The sequence below is a fragment of the Tinamus guttatus genome, unplaced genomic scaffold (genome assembly GCF_059628265.1).
Source record: "Tinamus guttatus ecotype Peru unplaced genomic scaffold, ASM5962826v1 Tinamus_guttatus_pri_ptg000406l, whole genome shotgun sequence".
In the NCBI taxonomy this organism is placed as follows: Eukaryota; Metazoa; Chordata; class Aves; order Tinamiformes; family Tinamidae; genus Tinamus; species Tinamus guttatus.
In genome coordinates this window covers 240,465-261,746 of record NW_028288940.1, presented here as the reverse complement: position 1 = coordinate 261,746, position 21,282 = coordinate 240,465, and the positions used below count along the sequence as shown (strand labels likewise).

The following is a 21,282-nucleotide window of genomic DNA, read 5'->3' as shown; positions in this document are numbered from 1 at the left end:
TTACAAATCACTGTTAAGATCTGTGCCAATAGCCGAACATATTATTACCTGTAACAAACCAGTATTGGAGGGTTTTGGGAAGCAGGAATAGAAGAGGTTATCAGCAGGATAATGAAACCACCAAATGGCGCTAAAATTAAGCCATTTAAAGCCACTAGTTTTATGCAGGGGCTTCCATATCTTCCGGTTTTCATGGTTTTCTTCCTCTGATCCACTTGCAAATATGTATTGCAAGACCTTCAATGACAAACGGTCCAACAAGATACACTCAGAGAAAGACTCCAGCAAACAGGAGTACTGGCTGAGTTCATGGCATCTCATACCAGTTCTCTGGACAAGGACAGAACTAGATCTTGGCAGCAAATAAAAAAAAAAGACTCATACCTTTGCAAATTTATAAATTTATTATTAGAAAAGAATATGACAGGTTGCTAGACTAAGTAAATATTCAGTCATACTTCCCCCACTATGCATCCTGTTAAATATCTTCTTTGAGCATAAAGATGCTTATTGGCTGGTTTGACTTTGCCTAGCCCAGTACAACCATTCTTACATTACTGCTGTATGAGAAGCTTGCGATTATGACTAAAACTGCACAGTGAACCTGCTTTTGTTTTGCTTTCATTGTAGCTGATGATGATGCTATCAAATTCCACTGATTAATTGAAACTATAGATAAAGATATTATGCATTTTACAAGGAACCTTACAGCAAAAGATGCAACTTCCTAGTAGGTAATAAAAATATTGTTTGGGTTTAAAAACGAAAGAGGTCATCTGATGGTCATTGCTGTCTTTAGTCAGCATCCTAGGTATTTATACAAGAATGATCACTTAATGGGTTCTACCACTGATGGAGAATCAAAATACCACTGAGATGGGAAAAAAATCAAATCTCTTACAAAATTAATCAAGTGCTATTCTTATGGTCATTTTGAGGACCGAGTCCTCTGGAAAATACAGTATTTGGCCTCTTCACCAACAAACAAGTCTTTCAAGCTAGTTATTAGTTTACAAAAATGGTGAATTTTTAAGCAAGAAGGCAGGAGGAAAAACCTATAAACTGGACAGACAGTAAGACAAAAATTTCTATTGTTCCTACAGTGCTAATTGGATTTGATATAAATGGACATAACTTCATTAGCATTAAACAGGAGAAATTTTTTTTACTTTGTATATAATTCAGGGTCATATAATATAAAAGACTGTAGAATTACTATCCTTCCTAATTAAAAAAATAAGAAAGGGACAAACACGAGTAGCAAAAATCTGCTCCAAAGAAATCCTTTAAGTTATCATGGCTTGCATATGATCCTTTGAGCAAGATATTTTGTATGTGGGTGAACATTTACCTGCATTTAGGTGCATATATGGATTATATAGACCTGTGAACCACTGGAAGCTGGGCCCTAGAATCTGCTCAATACAGTCAGTTTGTACTGGTTTGCCCCTATCAGAACTACCCAATGTACTTCAGACTGATAAAAAACCCTAAAATAGCTGACGCTTTCTATCACGCTTGGCAAGTCTGAGTTTTCATGCCATTTTATTTCCAAGCCTATGTACTCACTGCTCCTCCTCTGAGCCTGAGGGGATGTCTCACCACATACCCAAGTTCCCTTCACCCCATGGCTGTGCTGTGAGGCAGTCATAGTAGAGCTCAGAGGACCTTATCAACCACCCTAAACCACACACAGGTGGACAAAGAAAGCACAGCCTGATCCCTTTCATATCTTGTCCACAGTATACAGCTGCTGCAAATAACCACACCTTGAACACAAACAGATTATTAAAAAGAAAAAAAAAAAACTGGGCACTAGTAGAACAGTGAGAACAGTGGAATGAATATGAGTATTTTTAAAATACAGCTACACTTGTGCCAACAAAGGAGAGAATAAGCTGGGGAGTCAAGGCTGGAGGATAAAGCTGTTTCTTTGCAAGGCAATGCTATTTTATGCATTTTTAAAATAACCAATGTAAACAATGACCCATGTGTTTCAAGGTATCTCACTGGTCTCAGTGGGTATACTTTATCACTTAGCTGAATCTACTTTTTTTTTTTCCTTTTTTTTTTTTTTGTCCTTGAGGAGATTTTTTACCTACCTGCACTATATTTGCCCTGCCTGTTCCTCTGATTTTGCTTTTTTTTTTTTTTTTTTGAGGATATATAACGTTTGACTCTTACCGAAACTAGAAACAATATTCTGAAATGCATTACTTGTTTCCCCAGAAAGTATGAATTTAGGAAACTATGTGATTTTTGGTTTCATTCAAAATGCAGTCTCTATCAGCTGATATTTCTTTACACTCTATTTCTGCTTCTTTATGCTCCATTTCTGCAACTCTAACAAACAAACAAAAAAAAACTGTTAAAAAAACTCAGATGTGGAAAATTTAATATCTCCTTCTTTAACTTTTTCTTATCTGCCGACCAGATTAATCCAATTCCTTTAATAAACTGATGTCTTTAATTGAACTAAATAATGCCTGCAATTCAAACAGTTATTTCATTAAAGAAAAAAAAATCCTAATTTCAGCTATTACATTTGCTGTAATTTCTTAAGCACAATTATACATGGAGTTTATTCTTTTTTCTTACTGCTTTTTGAAAGGTTTAAATGATATTATGTTCTTTTTTAAAAATACAGTATTTTTGTTTTAAAAATACATTCTTCAAATGTATTTATTGTTCCATTGATTTTCTGTTTTGACTATTAATAGCTGATTGGATCTTTATAGAGAAATAACTACAGGTTTTAGATTACTCATTCAGTTCCTCTATTACCTTCTAACAAGGACTCTTAAAACAGCTCAATTTCTATCTCACTAAACATACTTATTAATCTTAAATAAAAATCAAGAACCAACTGTATTAAATTCCAGTGTTATTAATGCTGAAAAAGTCAGTATAACTGCTTAGAAGGAATTTTCCATTAAAATGTTCTGGCAAGCTTTACTGATAAAGGGGAAATTAATTTACCGTATTAATGGTTGAGTTTTTTTTTTTTTTTTTTTTTTCCCCCTCAGGCTTATTTTTACATTCAGAGAAGTTTTGCCTATATCTTTATCCTTCAAGTATTCCATCTGAGATACAATCTTAATTACATCTTACAAATGCTTCAGAGGCTTAAACAAAAGTTTCTTTGGCGTCATGGCTTTTACAGCTTGTCCAAATTTATTTGTGAATGCAACTAATTTATCCTTGATGATTTTTGTATTAATTCCAGTGTTGTTTTTTGACGTGCTTAATTTCCTCAGATTTATGCGTTTGGGCATCATCCCTGGGGAACTACCATTTAGTTTCAATTCTCACTCAAGTGATGATCACAGAAAGCTTTCCCATTTGCTCATAATGGCATTATTCTGAGAGCTGACTATGTCCTTATCCTCACATGCTATTACTTTCAGCTGCTATGAGTTTTCCTCCCATCTATGTTAAAGCGAGCTGGTGCTCTTTGGAGACATTTCTTCCTTTTTTAGGTTTGTCTGAAAGGTAGCTGTGCATCTTCTGCATGCTCAGGTGATTTTTTCCTGACTATTGGTGATTGCAGAATGTCTCCACCAGCCTTTTCACGTGGCAATTATGTAAGTTCCTTTGTTCCCAGATTCACATTTCTTCTCTCTAAACCATATAAACCATATAACCATATTGTCAATTTTCTTTTTCTTCCTTTCTGTATTGTTCTGGTACCTAAAAGTTATTGTTCTATTACTTAAAAGTAATTCCTTCAGCAGAACCGTCCTGTTTTCTTTCCAACTAATCTTGATTATGATTCCATCCTGAATTTTGCTCCTTACATGTTCTGCAATTCCTCAAATCATGTCCTTTGGGAGTCATGGGCTCTCAGAAGTCTTTTTTTTTTTTTTTCTCCCTCCCTTTAAATTTGCTCAAAAGAAGGCCTCAATTTACCTTCTGTTTTTCTTGCATTCTGACTAGTTTGCAATCCTACACAAAGGGGAAAATTCAAGACTCTTTGTTCCAGATAAACAAACATTAATCAACAGCATATACCAGAAATGTTGGCTTTCTCTTAAAGGTTTCTCTCCACGCTAACCACTAGGAGTTCCTCAGCTAAAAGCTCTGTATCAGCAATGTCAGTCAGGCTTCTTTTATGTAGAAAGAATAGCAAGCAGCAGGGCAACATAATCACTGGATGTGCAATAACTAGCGCCAATACTAGGCAAAGTCAGAAGTAGCTCACAGCTGGCATTCTTCTTTTTAATCTGTACAGTATGGTCCTGTCTGATAGCGACCAGATTTTTTTTTTCTATATCCTTAGTATCAAAGTTGTCTGCATTCATCACTCAGCATACTGGTGAACACCAGCCTGGCACTGCTGACCAGGCTCTGATCATTCCTGCCTGGCCGTGATCAGATCCTTTGCTGGGTTATCTTGATATGCCTCCAAAGCCAAATGATAGTGCAGTAAAAAAATCTGCAAAATTCACAGAGCAAATGACAGCTCAAAACTAGTGTTTAAACTCCCCAAATTCTGATGTAATCTCATGGCTTTAGTGTTCTAAATTTAGACAAATACGGCTTTAAGTTGCACCAGGGGAGGTTCAGATTAAACATTAGGAGAAGTTTCTACGCAGAAGGAGTGGTGAAGCATTCAAACAGGCTGCCCAGGGAAGTGGTGGAGTCACCATCCCTGGCGGTGTTGAAGAAATGTGTGGATGAGGTGCTCAAGGACATGGTTTAGCAGGCATGGCCGTGATGGGTTCACAGCCAGACTCCATGATCTTGAAGGTCTTTTCCACTGATTCTAAATAGGCCTGCATCCTGTTAAGGAGAGAAGTGAGAGAAAAGCACAGATGCTTTCTTCAGCTTAAAAAAAGTTAGAAAGTTTGGACCAAATGCCACATTTTTTCCCCCACACAGTTCTACCAAGTCATGAAATGGAGTGCCCATTACACGGAGGGCGGGGGGCGCTTAGGTGTTTTCTAAGCACGCGGTCGCTGCTGCCCTTTTCTTCTCTTTTCCCTCATCACTGGTGGGGAGCTGGCCGTTACGCCCCGCGGCCGCCGGCTCGCTCGGCGCTCCCCGCGGGAGCTGGAGCTGGAGCTGGCACACGGCGCCGTCCCGGCGGGCGCAGCCGCCCGCGCGCGCTTCCTGCGGCCCGCGGCGCCGTCCCGGGGCGGGCCGCAGGGCGGAGCCGGCCGCGCTTCCTGGAGGCCGCGGCGGGGAGGCTCCCGGGACGCTCCGCCGAGCTGGCCCGGCTGCCCGCGGCCATGGGCGGCCGCGTGGGCCGCGGCGTGTGCTGGAGGAAGCGGGGCCGCGCTCCCCGCGGCGGGGGCGCGCTGCTGGCGCTGGCGCTGCTGGCGGCCGTGGGCTTCCTGGCGTGGCGGCACGGGCAGCCGCCCCGCGCCGCCGCCCGCGCCGCCCCGTCGCCGCCCCTGGACGCGGCGCGGCTGCGGAGAGCCGTGTACGAGAAGCCCGCGGCGGAGCCGGGCGCGCTCGGCGAGCTGGGCCGCGCCGTGCGGCTGGAGCTGAGCCCGGCGGAGCTGCGGCGCCAGGAGGAGAGCATCCGCCGCCACCAGATCAACATCTACCTGAGCGACCGCATCTCGCTGCACCGCCGCCTGCCCGAGCGCTGGCACCCGCTGTGAGTACCGCGTCCGCCGCCTTCGGCATCACCCCGTTTGCCCGCGGGCGCGACGTGGCCGTTTCATCCGGCTCCTGCTCCTCCAAAGGGCACAAAAACAAACACGCTGATGGTGGGTGTGTTTGTGTACCTGGGAGAGACTGCTTTCCTCCACCTGCACCACCACTATTTCTGCCTTTATAAATATATAAGTTTATAAACATCCTGCAGTGTTTCTTCTGCACCTGTCACCCATATCAATCCCTGATTAGGGCAATTAAGGCAGCACACTTTTAAAATCACCTCCAGTTTTACAAATGTTATGCTTCCTAAATCTCAGCTTCCTGCTGTGCTTGAAGTAAAACATCTGGCACACTGTACAAAGCAGGTCGTGCTGACGGCAAGAGTATTCAGACACAGGTTACCAAGAGCGTGCTGCTCCCACATGACGTGGGAAGGTCGTAGTGTGTGATCAACTATTGCCTCACGTTTTGTTAAGGCTGTTTTGTTCAGTCCTCCCTCTGCAGCTGGGAGCGGGAAGCAGGGTGGAAGGGGAAGGACTGTCCTGTTAACTGAACTGCCAGTAGGTAGAGGAAAAATCTTAATAACAGAGCTGACCAGTTACGGGTATGAGTGTCCAGCCAAAGGGGAGAGTGCCTTAGCTGCTATGAACCCCTCACAGTTCTGCACACTCTTTCACTTGGGCTTATCCTCAGCCATGTGCTCATTTTCTTGCAACAGGTTTGTGTGGTAGCAGGGAACTGTGGAAAAAGAAAGGCTCAGTTTCTACCATATGTTCACTCCAGTTTGACTTCTGCAGGAGTTCCTCCAATTCTGTGTATGGATACTGAGTCTAAAACATAAATCCTGTGGCAACTCCTAAAAATTTGCAATGAAAGTGCAGGATATTTTTATAGTAAATTTACAGCTGATGGTAGTCTTGTTTTGCTCAGCTTTCATGCTTTTCTCAGAAATAGTCCACAGACCATAGGCTGAAAGGACTACTCTTGTTGCATATCTACAGGAAGATTTTCAGTTATTTTAATGATTTTTTTGGGGCTCCTGCCATTTCCACAGTTTGTAGAGCAGGGATTGCCATAGAGAGGGGAAAAAGAGAGATTATTGAGAAGAAAATGATATAAGTGAGCAGATGGATCTTGCTACAGTGACTTCCTTTTCTAAATTGGATGTTTCCATATATGTTGAAATGACAAAATCTATCCAAACCAGAAGAATTAAAAAGCATCAGTAACAGGGTATAAGTAATGTCAGAGCTAATTGTGTCCTAAAATAGGATTTAATGTTCTGCTTTAGTGTGCTGTACTTTCCATAAAGTTAAAACTAAACTATGGCAGATATACAGCATCTCTTCAGCTCACACAGCAAGTGTAAAAAAGATAATTTTGCGATACCCATGGCATAATCTGATGTAGACATTCCCGTTCCTTGCACTTGTTCAGAGTCCAAAAGATACATCCCATTTCTATTTATAAGCAAATACTTTGCATAAAACTGTTGTATGCATTTTGTATCTTCATAATACTGTGGCTACCTTCTGCTCTTATAAACAGGCTTTGGACTTGCAAAACGGTGTGTGACTTGTACTTTTTGGCAGTACAGAATGCAGCAATACTTCCACAGTTGCTTTGATCCTTTGGGGATATTTTACTATTTTTGATATGCTGTTTCCTGTCTCCTGTAAAAATGTCTTTTTTTTTCGTCATTACAAATTGCTTAACCATCAAACATTCTTCAGAAGAGCTTATGTCCTTGAAATAAACTATTTTCTGATTTTTGTTTTCTCTAAGGCCTTGGAGAGAGCCTCAGCTTCTTCTGACCTTTAAAGACGAGTGTTTAGTTTGGTTCGTTTTTAAACCTGATGGGATTCCCAAATCTCAGCTAATTAAGAATAAAATAGGATGGTTATGATTTATTTTGTTTAGCTTTTTTTTTTTTAAAAAAAACAGTGCTTTTACTGTACACAGTTGTCTCTAAAGATCATATGCATCCACACCCTGCTACTAGTGGTGATTACAATAATTTCCTTCAGCTATTGTATTAGTGAAAGAAAATCCTGTTCCGTGATTATGTCACCTTCAGTTTTCTGCTGTGCTAATCAGCTGCGGATCCACCTTGTGTAAGCCTCAGCACCTGTTTCTGTGATGTGTGGCTGTGTGTGGGATAAGTAGCTGGGCAAAACGTGGCACAGTGTTTGCATTCCACGGTCAAATAAAGTTTTGTTTGTTTGTTTTTTATAGAATGTACCAACAGTTATTTCAAATTAATTTTCTGCAAGAAAATATAAAAAGTTATCATGAAAACTTGGGTGATGTTTGGAAGAGGTCAGCGTAGTCTGCTTTATCATGTTATTAATTTCATTGAAAATATATCATAGAATCATAGAATGCTTAAGGTTGGAAGGGACCTCTAGAGATCATCTAGTCTAATCCCCTTGCACACGCAGGGTCACCTGGAGCACATGGTGCAGGACTGCTGTCCAAACAGGTTTTGAAGATCTCCAGAGAAGGAGACTCCACAACCTCTCTGGGCAGCCTGTTCCAGTGCTCCGTGACCCTCACTGTTAGTAATTTTTTCCTTAAGTTCCTTAAGTTGTCCTTTCCTTTCCTTAAGTTGTCACATATCCTCTACGCAGTGCATCTGCCCAGGCCTATGGCTGTGCACCCGATGCTCTCAGTGCTGCTTCCTCTGGTTTCTCCTCTCACACGCAACTCCTCTGCTAATGCTACAGCTACACGTACAAGAAGGAGAAGTTGATACCTTGATTTTGATGTAATAGGGCTGTGTAGCTTCTGGCTTGCATCTGGATTTTATCCATAGTCCTCTTTCCCAAGTGAGGGATGGCTGTTCAACTAGCAATTTCAGCCAAGGATAGCCCATGTAGATTCAATAACTACATTTTGGCTTGGAAGCCAGCAGAGTGCCTTGTGTCATGTTGCTGTGGTTGGGATGCTCGTGAATGAGCCTTCTGAACCCTAAACTGCTGCTGGGAGCAAGAGAGGGAGGGATACAGGTGCAAAAAGAACATGCTAGCCCAGACCTGTCCTCTGCCATGGCTTGTCGGGGAGGAGGATGAAGGAGCAGGAGAGATTTTTCCTTTGGGTAAAGAGACTTGTCAGACCCTCCAGTTCACATTGCCACCTCTGCAGTTTGCCAGATGAGGAGTGAAGATAGTAAAATTGGATTCAGACCTCTGTGGTCAGCCCTATTCTAAAATAGCCCTATCTATAAAAGGCCCCAGTTGAGCACAACTTTTAATAAAATGACATCCACTGTTTTTTCAATATCTTCTCTATATTCTATTTTAAAAAAAAATGTTTTCTGAGTCAGTTTTGCTCCCTGCCCACTGCGAGCAAAACCACAAAGGTGAATACAGAGTCTGTATTGTACACGGAAGTTGGGAAATGAAAAAGCTGAGTTATGACCACTAACCTTTAAGTGAGGTTTCATATTTATAGTATTTTTTTAAGCTTGAATTTCTTGTCCGTGTTTTGTGTTCATATGTATGCTTTTATTATTAAATTACAGCACTTTGAAACACTTGGATTTTAGAGATTTATTCCCTTTTATAACTTTTAGATCATTACTTTCCCAACATTTAAACACTTTAGGTTTGTAATCTGAGATTATTGTTTTCTTTAAGATTGAGCAAAACTCCCTGATACCTTTTTTCAATTTAAAAAGACAAGGAAAAATACATCTTAATTTTAGGAAGAGTGTTTGAGACCTGCTGACAGTTATGATTTTGCAATAATCCAGCAAAGAATATATGTCTTGGAAGTAATTTCCAAGATAAAGATGTACATCTTTGTATTATCGGAGTAACTTCAAGGGTTTTTGTTTGCTTGTTTGTTCTGTTTTTTAAATAAAGTTTTCAAACATTTTGGTTGATGCATATATGGCAATTATTTTTTTCCAAAAGATAAGCAAGATGTACTGTGTAAATCTGTGCTTTCTTCTTTATAACAGGAAATGCAGGTTAGACAGGAGCAGGCTCTTAGGGTGTCCAGTGTAATTGAGACGGCAGTCGTGGGGAGTCAGTTCCCTTCCATGCTGCCCTCCACAACTGAGCTAACGCGTAGCTGCACTCAATAAAAGGTCTTTTTTAATGTTTTTAAAGGTTGGCCTCCTTCTTAGCTTGCGAAACCTAGGAAATACATACTGTGGAATGTTCTGGAAGGGCCAGCCTTGCTGTACAGTGTAAGGCTCAGAGAAGGAGGCAGTAGTGCCTGGTGGATCGGCAGCAGGGAGTGCCTCAGTCTGTGCCAAATTGCCAAATTCCTATCTCCAGCATGCAAATTGCACACAAACCCGTTGAATCTATAATTAGGGCTATAAACGTCTTTAGAATTTCGGGATTTCCTCTCTCTTTTTAAATAGTGGAATGCAACATTATTGTTCTGTGAATCATTTTGATATATTTTTCAGAGAAGGCTTTCCTGGAGGTTTTCTCCTGTTAAATTATTTATTTTCCCTCTTTGGTTTCCTAAAATGCAGAAGTAAAAATGTTGTTTCCATCCAGAAATGAACTGGTAATACCTGGTACAAATGCCAGTGATGTTTGAGTGATATTGGTAGCTCTGTGCATATTATTTTTTCAATAGGCTAAAATAAATGCATAGTCCTAATAGTTTAATTCATCCAGCAGGTTTTCTAGTGCTTTTCTGTTTAAAAAAGTATTAATTAAAATGTCAGTGCTTTTTCATGTGTTAGGGCATGAACGCTGTCACTCTGCGCTGGCGTGAGGTAGTTCTTTGTGTGAATGCCGTGATTTGTCTCGGGATGTGTAAAAGCCTGCAAGGATGGGCAATTTTGCCTATATCTTTATCCTTCAAGTATTCCATCTGAGATATCTCAGTTTTCCTATCTTAATTACTGATACAGCAGCATTAAATGGTCAATGAATACATACTCAGTATGCAACAGGTAACCAGTACATTTTATTTTAGAGTGGGAGTTTTGTGGATTTTTTTTTGCTCATAAGTTGAACTGATGGAATTTGATATCACCTATGCTTTTCTGGTCTACTTCTGGTTTCCTCTTCAGTTCTCAGTAGTGTAGTTTCTGGAAGACTTGATGATGCTTGCTTTTCATAGGAGGGATGTCTTACCTGCTGTGGTACCTTATCTAGCGATATACAGAAACTAATGTATATCCTTCAGCCTCTTAAACACTGGTGCCTTCCAGACTGCAGGCATAAGAAATCTGTAAAATGTTTCTGGTGGCGTGTAACAGAACTGCTAATATAGACTCTTTTATGGAAAAGAACAGGTGGAAAGGTAATAAATAGCATCATTATTTTTAAAATGTTTTGGATTTGGAGAGTCTTTATCTCACAATGCATGCTTTTGGCCTTGTCTGGAGGTTTCTTGGCATCCTTATGTTCATTTAGGGAAATGCATTTATATATATATATATTATATATATGTCGGTGTATATATGTATAATACGCACACACACACACACACATATATATATTTAGGAAATATATTCTGGAGTTTAATCCAAAAGCTAAGAAACCTGCTGGCTCCCTCCTGAGAGCCCAAACCATGCATTTTTAAGACCGTGTTTTTGTGGCTTTCGCTATTCTATTTGGCATTTCTGTGGTCTTTCCCAAACTATGCTTTGTTGTACATACTCCTTAATTCTCTTACTGTTTTTTAATCTTTATATATTGCTGTTTCTTCACAGTTACATTTTTACTCTCTAGCACATCTATCTTGTTTTCTAAAAGGTAGCAGAAATTTATGTTGGTTTTATCCCGTAATTTTTTTTTTTAATTTCTCCATTTTTTTCCCCTGCTCTTATCTGTGAGGCATGTTTTGAGCATTGCTTGTTCCTTTACTTGGAGTAATTTTTGGCAGAGATTGCACATAATCCAGCCGATAATCCAGGATACCTCCTGTCATCTTTATTTTTATATGATGTTGAAGGTTGCAGAATTTTTAGATATAGTGTTGTGGATGTATATGGGCTTTTGGAATGCTTTGAATTACTTGTCCACGTGCATACAGTTCTATTAAGAACCTTTATAAATTCTTGTTTAGAAGTAGTAAGTAGCATACAAACTCTTCATTTGGAAATAGTCTTCTGAAAGTTTATAAGTGGTTTTGTACTTGCACTAAATGTAGCCCCTTACCTTGCAGGTGCAGAGAGAAGAAGTATGATTATTACAGGTTGCCGAAAACCTCTGTTGTGATAGCCTTTTATAATGAGGCTTGGTCAACGCTGCTACGAACTGTTCATAGTGTCCTTGAGACATCTCCAGATATACTTTTGGAAGAGGTTATCCTTGTGGATGATTATAGTGACAAAGGTAGGAATGACATTTCTAAATAGGTTTGTGGGGTGAGGGGTGTTGTCAGCCACATGATGAAAAGGTACGCGTTTATGGTCACGCACCCTACAATTCTCCATCAGAAGCATCCGATTGGAAATAGGCTTTCTGTAGCATGCTAGTGAAAATTTTGCATTTTGGGTTTGGTTTAGTTAAGAATGGGTAAGCACATGCTGACTGTGTTGTAACAGGATTGCCTGCGTATGTACATAATTATAAGCAACTCAAAGCATTTCAGCTTTTATAATTTGAGTAAGTTCTCGCTGTCCTAGGGTTTGTATAATGAGGAGCTACCTGATTATTTGTTTTCATCTGAATTGTGAGACACAAAACAATATTTTCCATCAGAAAGGAATTCTGTTAAGTATTAAACTTTTATGTAATGCTTTTAACTATTTGGAAATGGGTTAGAGAAACAAATGTGAAACATTTGATTTCTTAAAAATAAGCATGAATATTGCTCATCCACACTCTGTGCTTTTTCCTTGTCAGTTTCTTTAAACAGTATAGCAAAATCAGCATTCAAAATACTACATCCGTAAAGCACTGCTGTAAGCAACACACTAGCAAACAAAGAGTGTTCTTTAGTCTGGCGTAAACCAAATTGTTACCAAACAATATTCTTCCATTATTAGTAGTATTACTCTTTTTTGTGTTACAGAGCATTTAAAGGAGACTTTGGAGAACTATGTGGCTAACTTGCGGAAGGTGCGCCTTATCCGGGCGAATAAAAGAGAAGGACTGGTTAGAGCACGACTGCTGGGGGCTTCCATAGCAAAAGGGGACATCCTGACCTTCCTCGATTGCCACTGTGAATGCCATGAAGGCTGGCTTGAACCGCTTCTGCAAAGGTAAAGTGTTTTTTCTGTGCTGTTTTACTGTTCTGGAGCAGAGGAAAAAAGAGTGTTTGGCACATTTCTGTATTCTGCAGTGGAAAATCCACTCTTCATTTACCAAAGGTCACCACTGGGCAGTCTCTAAGGCAGGGTGTTTTCTCCTGGAAGTGGAAGAGTGAATGGCAGTGTGCAAAAGCAGGAGGTAGATTTCTGTTTTCTTCCACAGCCTGATCCTCCGACTCTTGTGCTGCTCTTCCAAGGTGATTTCTCTGTCAGCCTGTGAAGTGGATGAATTGAAGGCCTGGAAAGATGAGGGCCCTGAAAAATCCAGTAGTGCGGGGCAGTGTACAGAGAAGCAGACGGGAAATGAATTCAATAAGTCTGTCTTCTAAGTGTTCAGCAAATCCATCATTCCAAAATTATTATGATGCAAAGCATCAAGGGCGGGACAGAGAGGTTAACATTATGTCTACGCTGACTATTACTTGCACACTGTCTGTCCTGGGATACTATAATTTATAGCTATGTAGTTTTTCATCTATACCATAGAACTATTGGGCAGGTTAGGAAACTTCTTTTGAGAAATAATAAGAAAATCCTCGGGACTAATGGTTTGACTCATACTCTGTAAAGTTTCCCACCAACTCTTGTGGGCATCAGAGAAATGCTGAAAAAAATAGATATATACAAATGCTGAGAGATACTGCCAAGTATCATAGCAAGGACTGTGAATCTTAATGGAACTTGAGCTCTCAAATTCCTGATGCACATTCGAAAATTTATCTGAAATAATTTTCTTTTTGCAATTGTCATATTTAATCTGCTTCTGAAATTTCAATTCAGGTATATTTCAGATAATTTGGGGTTAATATGAACAATATAGATAGTGCAAAAAAAGGAAAAAGGAGCAAAAATCGAAGAATAAACATGTTTTTAATGCTTGTCTTCTGAAGAAACAACCAGTAATTGTGTGGGGAAAGTTCTGTAATTTCTTCAATTTACAAGTTGCTAGATGGCAGTCTTAATTAAGAGTTTGGATAATTTTAGTTAATCGAATGTAATGAATTATCCAAGAAATCTCTTATAATTTATGATCTTGTTGATGCAGATATATGTCTCTAAGGGCATGTTTGCATGATATGGGTCAGCTCAAATGCATGGAAGCAACTGAACATAATGTTTGTAATGCAAACTTGTGTTCATAAAATGTCTATGCATTGTGCAAATCTAATTAAAACTTAGTTTACAGAAAACTTGCCTAATTTCTTTTGTAACTGAAATTGTGGCAAATACTTAATTTTTACTCTCTTTATAGAAACAACAAATCAACTTTGTTTGACAGATTTTTTTTTCCTTTGTGTGTATAGCTATCATTTCTTCGTACAAAAGCAATATGCAGGCGAGACTGTAGAGAGCAAAATTTGTATAAGCCCTCCTGTGCACATACCAAACCAGGTTTCAAAGGAAAGTAGGAGAAAGTTTTTCTTTGCTTTGTCCTGTGTTCCCTGTGGCCTTTTGTACGTCACCCAGTCTTCCTCAACTCAGAAGGTGTTGCTTTGGGAACACCTTTGTTCTCTGCATTTAACCACTACAAACTCTGTAATTTCTGTGAATTTAGCTTAACTGAGTCAGAACCCCTTGTTCAGCCTGTACATTTTAACCTTAATAATCCTGTGAGTGACTAATACCCCTTTAATAATAGATGCATCTTCCTTGTTTGATAATAACTTTTTTTTTCTTTTTCTGGTTTAAAATGCGCAGATCAGAAAATGCAAGGCTAAGACAAGTTCCAGCACCTTAATGTTGGACGAGCCACTTCAGTCTGTTCTGTTAGCTCAGTGACAAAGACTAGCGTAGAGAAGTTTACTAATGATTTATGGGAGAGAAGTTTAATGTTGTGTTTGCGTGCCTTGAGCTTGATCTCTTCCAGTACTGAGAACCTTTCCAGAAGCTGAAGCAATGACAAAAGCTCCCACAGACTTTGAAGCGCAAATGCAGAAATGCTGTTAGGGAGGAATCCAGAAAACCCTGCATGGTATTGAGAAATGGGGAAAAAAGAGGAGTTTGTCTCCTTGCAAAAGTAGAGATCAGCTGTGACATATTCTTAGCACTAATGATTATCTTTATATGAGCCTCCAGCATTGTCTTGTTTGTCCTTTTTGCGTTGGAGTTTCTTAAGGCCTCACTATCAGATTTAATTCCCGTGCGGGAACTTTTTGTTTGTTTGTTTGTTTTTGTTTAAACTCATGATATCTTTCCAAGTTACTGCTGTAGTATTCAGTGTAGCTTTTTGAAGGTGATTGCATTTGCAAGAACAACCGTGGCCTTAAGGCCCAATCTTCAATCTGGCAGATTGATAGTCATGCTGAAATATGCCGCAGTTTCATCTCTGAGGAGGGAGATCTGGAATTCCACTTCAGTCAGCAACTGTGTCATTGCTCTCATAACATCTGTAAGGCAGCCACCTGTACAAAGTAAAACAGAATTGTTTGCTCAGAATATTGTGCTTTATACACAGCCATGAAATATGCTGAATGACAGAACATGTTTGAAGAAATCTGGCCTACCTCTCTCCCACTGTCCCAGAAGAATGATACTTGCCAGATGCCTATGTTCGAGTCCATCTTGATGCATCCTTTTGATGCGCCCCTCGTGAAAATTCGCTGGCTGTTCTTGAAGCTGTTCTTTCCTTGTGTTGAACCAGGAGTTGAAAAGCACCAAAAGTTTATGTTTGTAAGGATTCTCTGTTCTTCTTGCTCCTTCTTTTTAAGAGGTGGATCTAAAAGAAGTCTCTTTTTTTTCTTTTACAAACCAATTAGAATCGGAGAGGAGGAGACAGCTGTCGTCTGTCCTGTTATTGATGTTATTGACTGGAATACGTTTGAGTACTTGGGAAATGCTGGGGAGCCACAGATTGGAGGATTTGACTGGAGACTTGTCTTCACTTGGCATGTAACCCCTGACAGAGAGCAAAAACGAAGGAAGTCTAAGACTGATGTGATCAGGTGAATTTTTATACCTCTAGATTTTAGACTGTGAATGTTGTAAGTGTTTTTTACTTCAAATGGAAATTGCAGATGCTGAAAGATACTCAAGAAATGACTGCTTGTAGATTGCATTGAGATTCTGTGTTTTGCTTAGTTCACCTTCTTCAGGGTAGCTCCTGGTCACTATGTTACTGGAAGAAAATTCACTCCAAATGCTGGAATTCCTCTGTGGTCTTTACTGTGAAATCCTTATTCCATAAGTAAACGTTTGACTTCAGCACAAATTCCACTGGTGTTTATTAACATGAGGAAAACTGTAACTGATCAACTAAGACTAAAGGATGTTCTTTGTGCAAAGCAATGGACCCCACATTGCATAAAAAGTTTCATAATCAACAGTGGAAAAAAAAAAAAAGAAAAATAAACAAACCAGTAAGACAGTAGAAGTAATTTTGAAGGTTTTGTCTGTGTTGCTGCCTTGCTTTATTTTCAGAAGTAAACCAAGTTGGCCAGTTTTTTATCTTGGGATGAAGTGAAACAACTCTGCCCACCCCACTATCTCTTGGGAGCTCATGCAACTGTCTCTGTAGTGGGTTTTAATTTTCTTTTATTGTAAGAAAAGATACAATGGCTAGGTATTATTCGCCAAACCATAATGTATTTTTAGGAGAAGCAAAGGGAGTCTCGAAAATGGACACTGCAGATAAGATCTTGGGAGCTGAGGGCCTACTTCACTCAACTTGGAAGCTGCTGTAGTTCGGCAGTGTTGTATGAAATGAAGCAGCTGTCTGGTATTTTTAACAGTGCCATTTTATTAGGCCTTGCTTTTATTTATAATCTATCATCTTAAAGCCCGACACAAATACAGAATGGTTCATTAGCCTTTTCTAGGCTGCTTTGAATGGTAATATCCAGGACTTCACAAATATTAATGAATTTATCCTCAATTGATGGACAATAACCTGCTTTCTGCTGGGAAAAAAGAGGCAGTAATTCAGTGCTTCTCAGCATATATTAGTTAGCATCCTCAAAATGTTTAAGAATAGATTACATTTTTTAAAAGCCTACAGCTAAAAGTTTTGTTTTTCTTCTGTGCAAATAAGAAGGAATTGATTTTGGACTCCCAAGGAGAAAATGCTGAGAGATAAGGCTGCAACATGGGCTGAGGACCTTGAGCTTGGCAAGTGTTATGGTTATCTGGGGAAGGCAGGAGTGATGAGCAGAGAGAGTGATAGAGCTGACGGCTGTTCTTTGGAGACTACATCTGGAGTGAGACAGAAGAGCTTCAATGTTTATGAAGTTTGTTTTTTCTTTTATGTCTCACCTCATCTCCTCCCATCTTTTGAAACAACATGTGCTAGTGTAAGATAGATTTGTTTCAAAGAGATTGCTGTTAAAATTATTTTAAACAGATTAAGAATAACTGTTCGCAGACTTAACCCTTACTAGTTTTCATTAACAAAATTAATGGAATGTCATATGAATTTAGTTCCATCCAGCATTATATACTTAGCACTTTAAAGAAAGTAGTTTCTAAGACTGAAAGCAATTAGGAGCAAAACTGAACAAATTCTGTTTTATGTATGCATACACACACTACTCTGCTGAATATATTCTGAAAGTATATTCCTTAACTATGCTGTCAATTTTGGCCTTGTGATCTTTGATAATGCCTGTTTGATATGGTTCAGATTTTCAACCCTTCCCCCCCTTTTTTTTTTCAAATCTGGTCAACAATTAAAACAAAAATACGGACAGCAGATATTTCTAAAAAGAAAATCTCTTTAGGGACCAGAGTTACTGAATTCAGCTCAACTAATGTCCAAGAGATTCTTTTATTCAACTTGTAGTGGTAGGATGAGGAATGTTGTTATTAATAAAGCACAAAGATATTACTTACTACTCAAGTAAAATATACAAGGAAACTGTGAATAAATTTCAGATCTGACTAAAGTAATTCTACCATAAAAAAAAAAAAAAGTTTATGTTGTGTTACTTGAAGTTCAGGGGTAGTTTCTTCATATATTACCAGTCACAAAGACATCGTAATTGAAAAAAAATCCTTAACTTCTCTGATTTCATTACTGTTTTAATACATTGTAGAGCTCTTTTTGGAAACAATTTTTTTACTACACAATAAAAATAAATGGCCGCAAAATACAACACTTAATTGATCAGTGGCTGACACTTACTTTGTATCCAGAAAAGAAATAAGAAAACAGTTAAATAAAAAGGCCATTTTTTTTTGTTTATTGCATAGTTGCTTTAATTCATGTGTATATTTTTGCCTTTTTATTCCATTCAGAATTACTGTTCTTTTTTATAGATCTCCAACCATGGCAGGTGGATTGTTTGCTGTTAGCAAGAAATATTTTGACTATCTTGGTTCATATGACACAGGAATGGAAGTCTGGGGTGGAGAAAATCTGGAATTCTCATTTAGGGTAAGTGGCTTCCTTGATTTTTTTTTTTTTCCCCTGAGAATAAAGAAAAATCTTATTTGTTTCTTAATCTCTTTTAATTAACGAACTAATTTTATTATAAGCAAGTAAAAAATAGGAAATATTCATGGCGATGCGCGCATATAAATCTCTTCATTGCTTTTACACTTCAGTATGTTTACCTTTAAAATGCCTTTTAAAAACTTTTCTTTTTTTTCTGAATGCTAGTGTAAAATATGATCAGATTTTGTGGCTTGGAGGTGATAGCTGGAAAGCAACATAACTCTGGAGCAGCTGACAGAGTGAAATGAGGAAGGTGATAGAAGTTATCAGTGGGATAAGAAAGGTCAACCTATGCTACTTTAAGATTTTATTCTGTCAGGAAAGGTTTGTATAGAGATTAAAAAATGTGGTAGAAAAGCCTCCAGAACTGTGAAGTTCCTTCCTGCAAGGGGTGAGCTGGCGTTCAGATGTGAAGCAGGTAGGTTGTTGTCCTGGAATGAAAAGATGTACAATAGAGAAGGAGAGAGAAGATATGAGACAACTTAGACTGATAAGCAGAAAGGTCTTGTCTTGTGTTCTGCTGTTACCAGTGCTGTTGCTCTTCCTGCTGAGCTCTATCGGTGTGTCCCAAATCACTCTTAGCTTGCTGAAGGAATCTGCTTGTAGGAAAAATATCCTGTAATGACATTTTGGCAGGGAGCTTATAACTTAATATCCTGAAATTACCTTTTCTCTTTTTCTGCTAGTCATCAGATGTGTTTTATGGTCATATTAGTATTTTTGTATGTCTTTAGGTTGTAGGAGGGAAAGGCAGCCTCGGCAGATTGCCTCACTTCAGATGTGTGGCAGTTGACTGAGGCAGCGTGGAGACCCCGTTGCTCCTATCTTCTGCTCTGTAGTGCAGAGAAGCGAGCAAGGAAGTCACGAGAATAAGGAAGGAGAAGAAATGGGGAGGATGATAATCATCACATACAGAAAAGCAGTGCTTCGTATTTGAGGGGCTTTCAGAGCTGTGATAGCTCTTTGATCTGTCGTGACTCATTTTCACATAAAGAAAAATTCCTGTGGCATGTAAGTCCAAGCACAGTGCCTATTTGTCGTGACAAGTGAATTTGACTGGCCTCTGTGGCAGCTCCCACACGGCTTACCTGCTTTCACCAGGTTTGCAAGTCTGAGGCAGAAGTCTTCCAGCTTGCTTCCTCCAGTTCTGGTGTAGTGCACTTTAATATGCATGTTGCTAAGGTCTCCTCCTTCCCACTATAACAGTTTTGTTTCCCTTGTTCTTTGGGATAATTACTCAGTCACAGTATCAGGACCTATGAAATATCTCTCTGTGGAAATGATTTTTATGCCTCCTTTCGCAAGGCTTCTCACAGAGATGCAGCCAGGGATGGAGGATTTGTTACTGAGGCCCCAATGACATGGTGGTGCTTGTCACCGCTTGTGAAGAGGCTGCCTTTCCGCTCATGGGTGTGGGGTCCTCTGTCAGTCATAATCCAGATGAAGTTTAACCTGGAGAAGTTGAGTTTGGTGTAGGAGGTCGTCAGTGTACAGCTGTCTGGGAAAGGCCAGGGTGCACACTGGAGATGTGAGGGAGAGCGTCTCTGCTCAGACCTTCACTGCGCGTCTTGGGATAGGGAAGGCCTGGTCTTTAGGTAGCAAGGCATCTGAGGGGGCCGGGGCAATGTCCATGAGCTCTGCATCTGTTATTTCCTCAGCTAGAACACTGTTGCAGCAGAAACTAAGTAGAGGCTGGAGACTGTGAGCTTAGCAACAAGCTCCACCAGAGATCAAGACACTGCCTTCCCTGTGTGTGTGGCACGGCAGCAGCAAGCGTGTTGTATGTGAGCATCCCCTGAGAAGGACTGTGGCACACAGACTTTGTGACTGCTGTTGTGCTCATGGGCAGACCAGGTGTTCGCAGGTTGTGCCCAGGCTGAGGACGGGGCAGAGGGACGCCTCAGTGAGAAGTCAGCAGGCCTGTGAACAGCGTTCAGGGCTAGCTCGCTGGGGACAGCATCGGGAGAGGGCCTTAGAGGGAGGTTTTGCCTGCTGGCTTCTGCAGTGGCTGCTGGTCGAAGGGGGAGGAATATGCCAAAGCTCAGTAATTCTACTCATGCAGACATAGCTAGCAGGGTTGGGGCACTTGGAGCCAAACAGTCCATGGCATGTTTTCAACTCCTTTTATTTGTACCTCCTGTGGTGAAGATTCTTGTGGAAAGTAAGGATGTTGTTTTACTGCACTTGATGATTGTAGCGCTGCAGAAGGTCAAGGAGGTATAAATTAGCGTTAATTCTGATGTCTCTCTGGTTTCTAGACCTGCCAGAACTGAAAATTAGGAGCAGGGGTACTTGAAACTCACTGTAAATTAATTCATTGCTGTTCTTTCTTTGAAATCATTACCCTTCCATTGACACGAAAAGATTTGTTCTTGGGTCTCCACTTTCTTGTGCTTTGTTTGCTCTGAACTGCAGAAATTCTCTGAGGTTTCAAAAGGTGCAACAAGGACAAAGCTCTGGCTAAAAGCATTACGGCAAAGAGAGATTGAAGCTGTGTTCTGAATGCAGCATCAGATCAATGTGACTTGGGATTTGGCTAGAAAAATTTCACTTCATGGATAATGAGCATTGAAATGCCTCTTTTTAAGGGTTGCAGAATGATGCCTTTTTATGTTCTCTCTGCTCTCTGTCAAGACAGAGTAACCCAGTTGCAGCTTTTTTCCCTGACTCTGCTGTGGGTCCCATTAGTGGCACTGTAATGTAAGTTTGTCCCTGGGGATGGATGCTCTGCTGTCTGTCCTTTAGCTTGTCATCATAGCAGGAGAGGAAATACCCATACTCAAAGAGACAGTCTTACTTTATGAAAATTCCTTTCTTTCATTTGAAGTTTCCTTGTCCACGCTCCTGGATGATTCATCTCTATCTGCTTGGGGTTTCTCATTTTTTATTTATTTTTTGTTGGTTCTTCCTGTCTGGATCTAGAAATTTCTCTTACAGATGGAATGCTCTGGGGGTGATTTATGTAACTCGTGACAGTTTTAGGGTTTTTTTGAGCACCTTTCCTCTCTGCTTCCCA

At 39.9% G+C, this 21,282-nt stretch overlaps 1 protein-coding gene across 1 annotated transcript in view; it reads left to right on the top strand.

Annotated features, from left to right (window-relative positions):
- Window positions 1–5,231: 5,231 nt before the first annotated feature.
- The window catches only part of GALNT12 (polypeptide N-acetylgalactosaminyltransferase 12), a 34,287-nt gene continuing 18,236 nt past the window's right edge, over window positions 5,232–21,282 (top strand). The window contains exons 1-5 of the mRNA XM_088531312.1: window positions 5,232–5,605; window positions 11,749–11,918; window positions 12,601–12,790; window positions 15,595–15,780; window positions 18,089–18,206. Of these exons, the coding sequence (XP_088387438.1) occupies window positions 5,232–5,605; window positions 11,749–11,918; window positions 12,601–12,790; window positions 15,595–15,780; window positions 18,089–18,206 (1,038 nt within the window). The remainder of the gene's footprint in view (window positions 5,606–11,748; window positions 11,919–12,600; window positions 12,791–15,594; window positions 15,781–18,088; window positions 18,207–21,282) is intronic.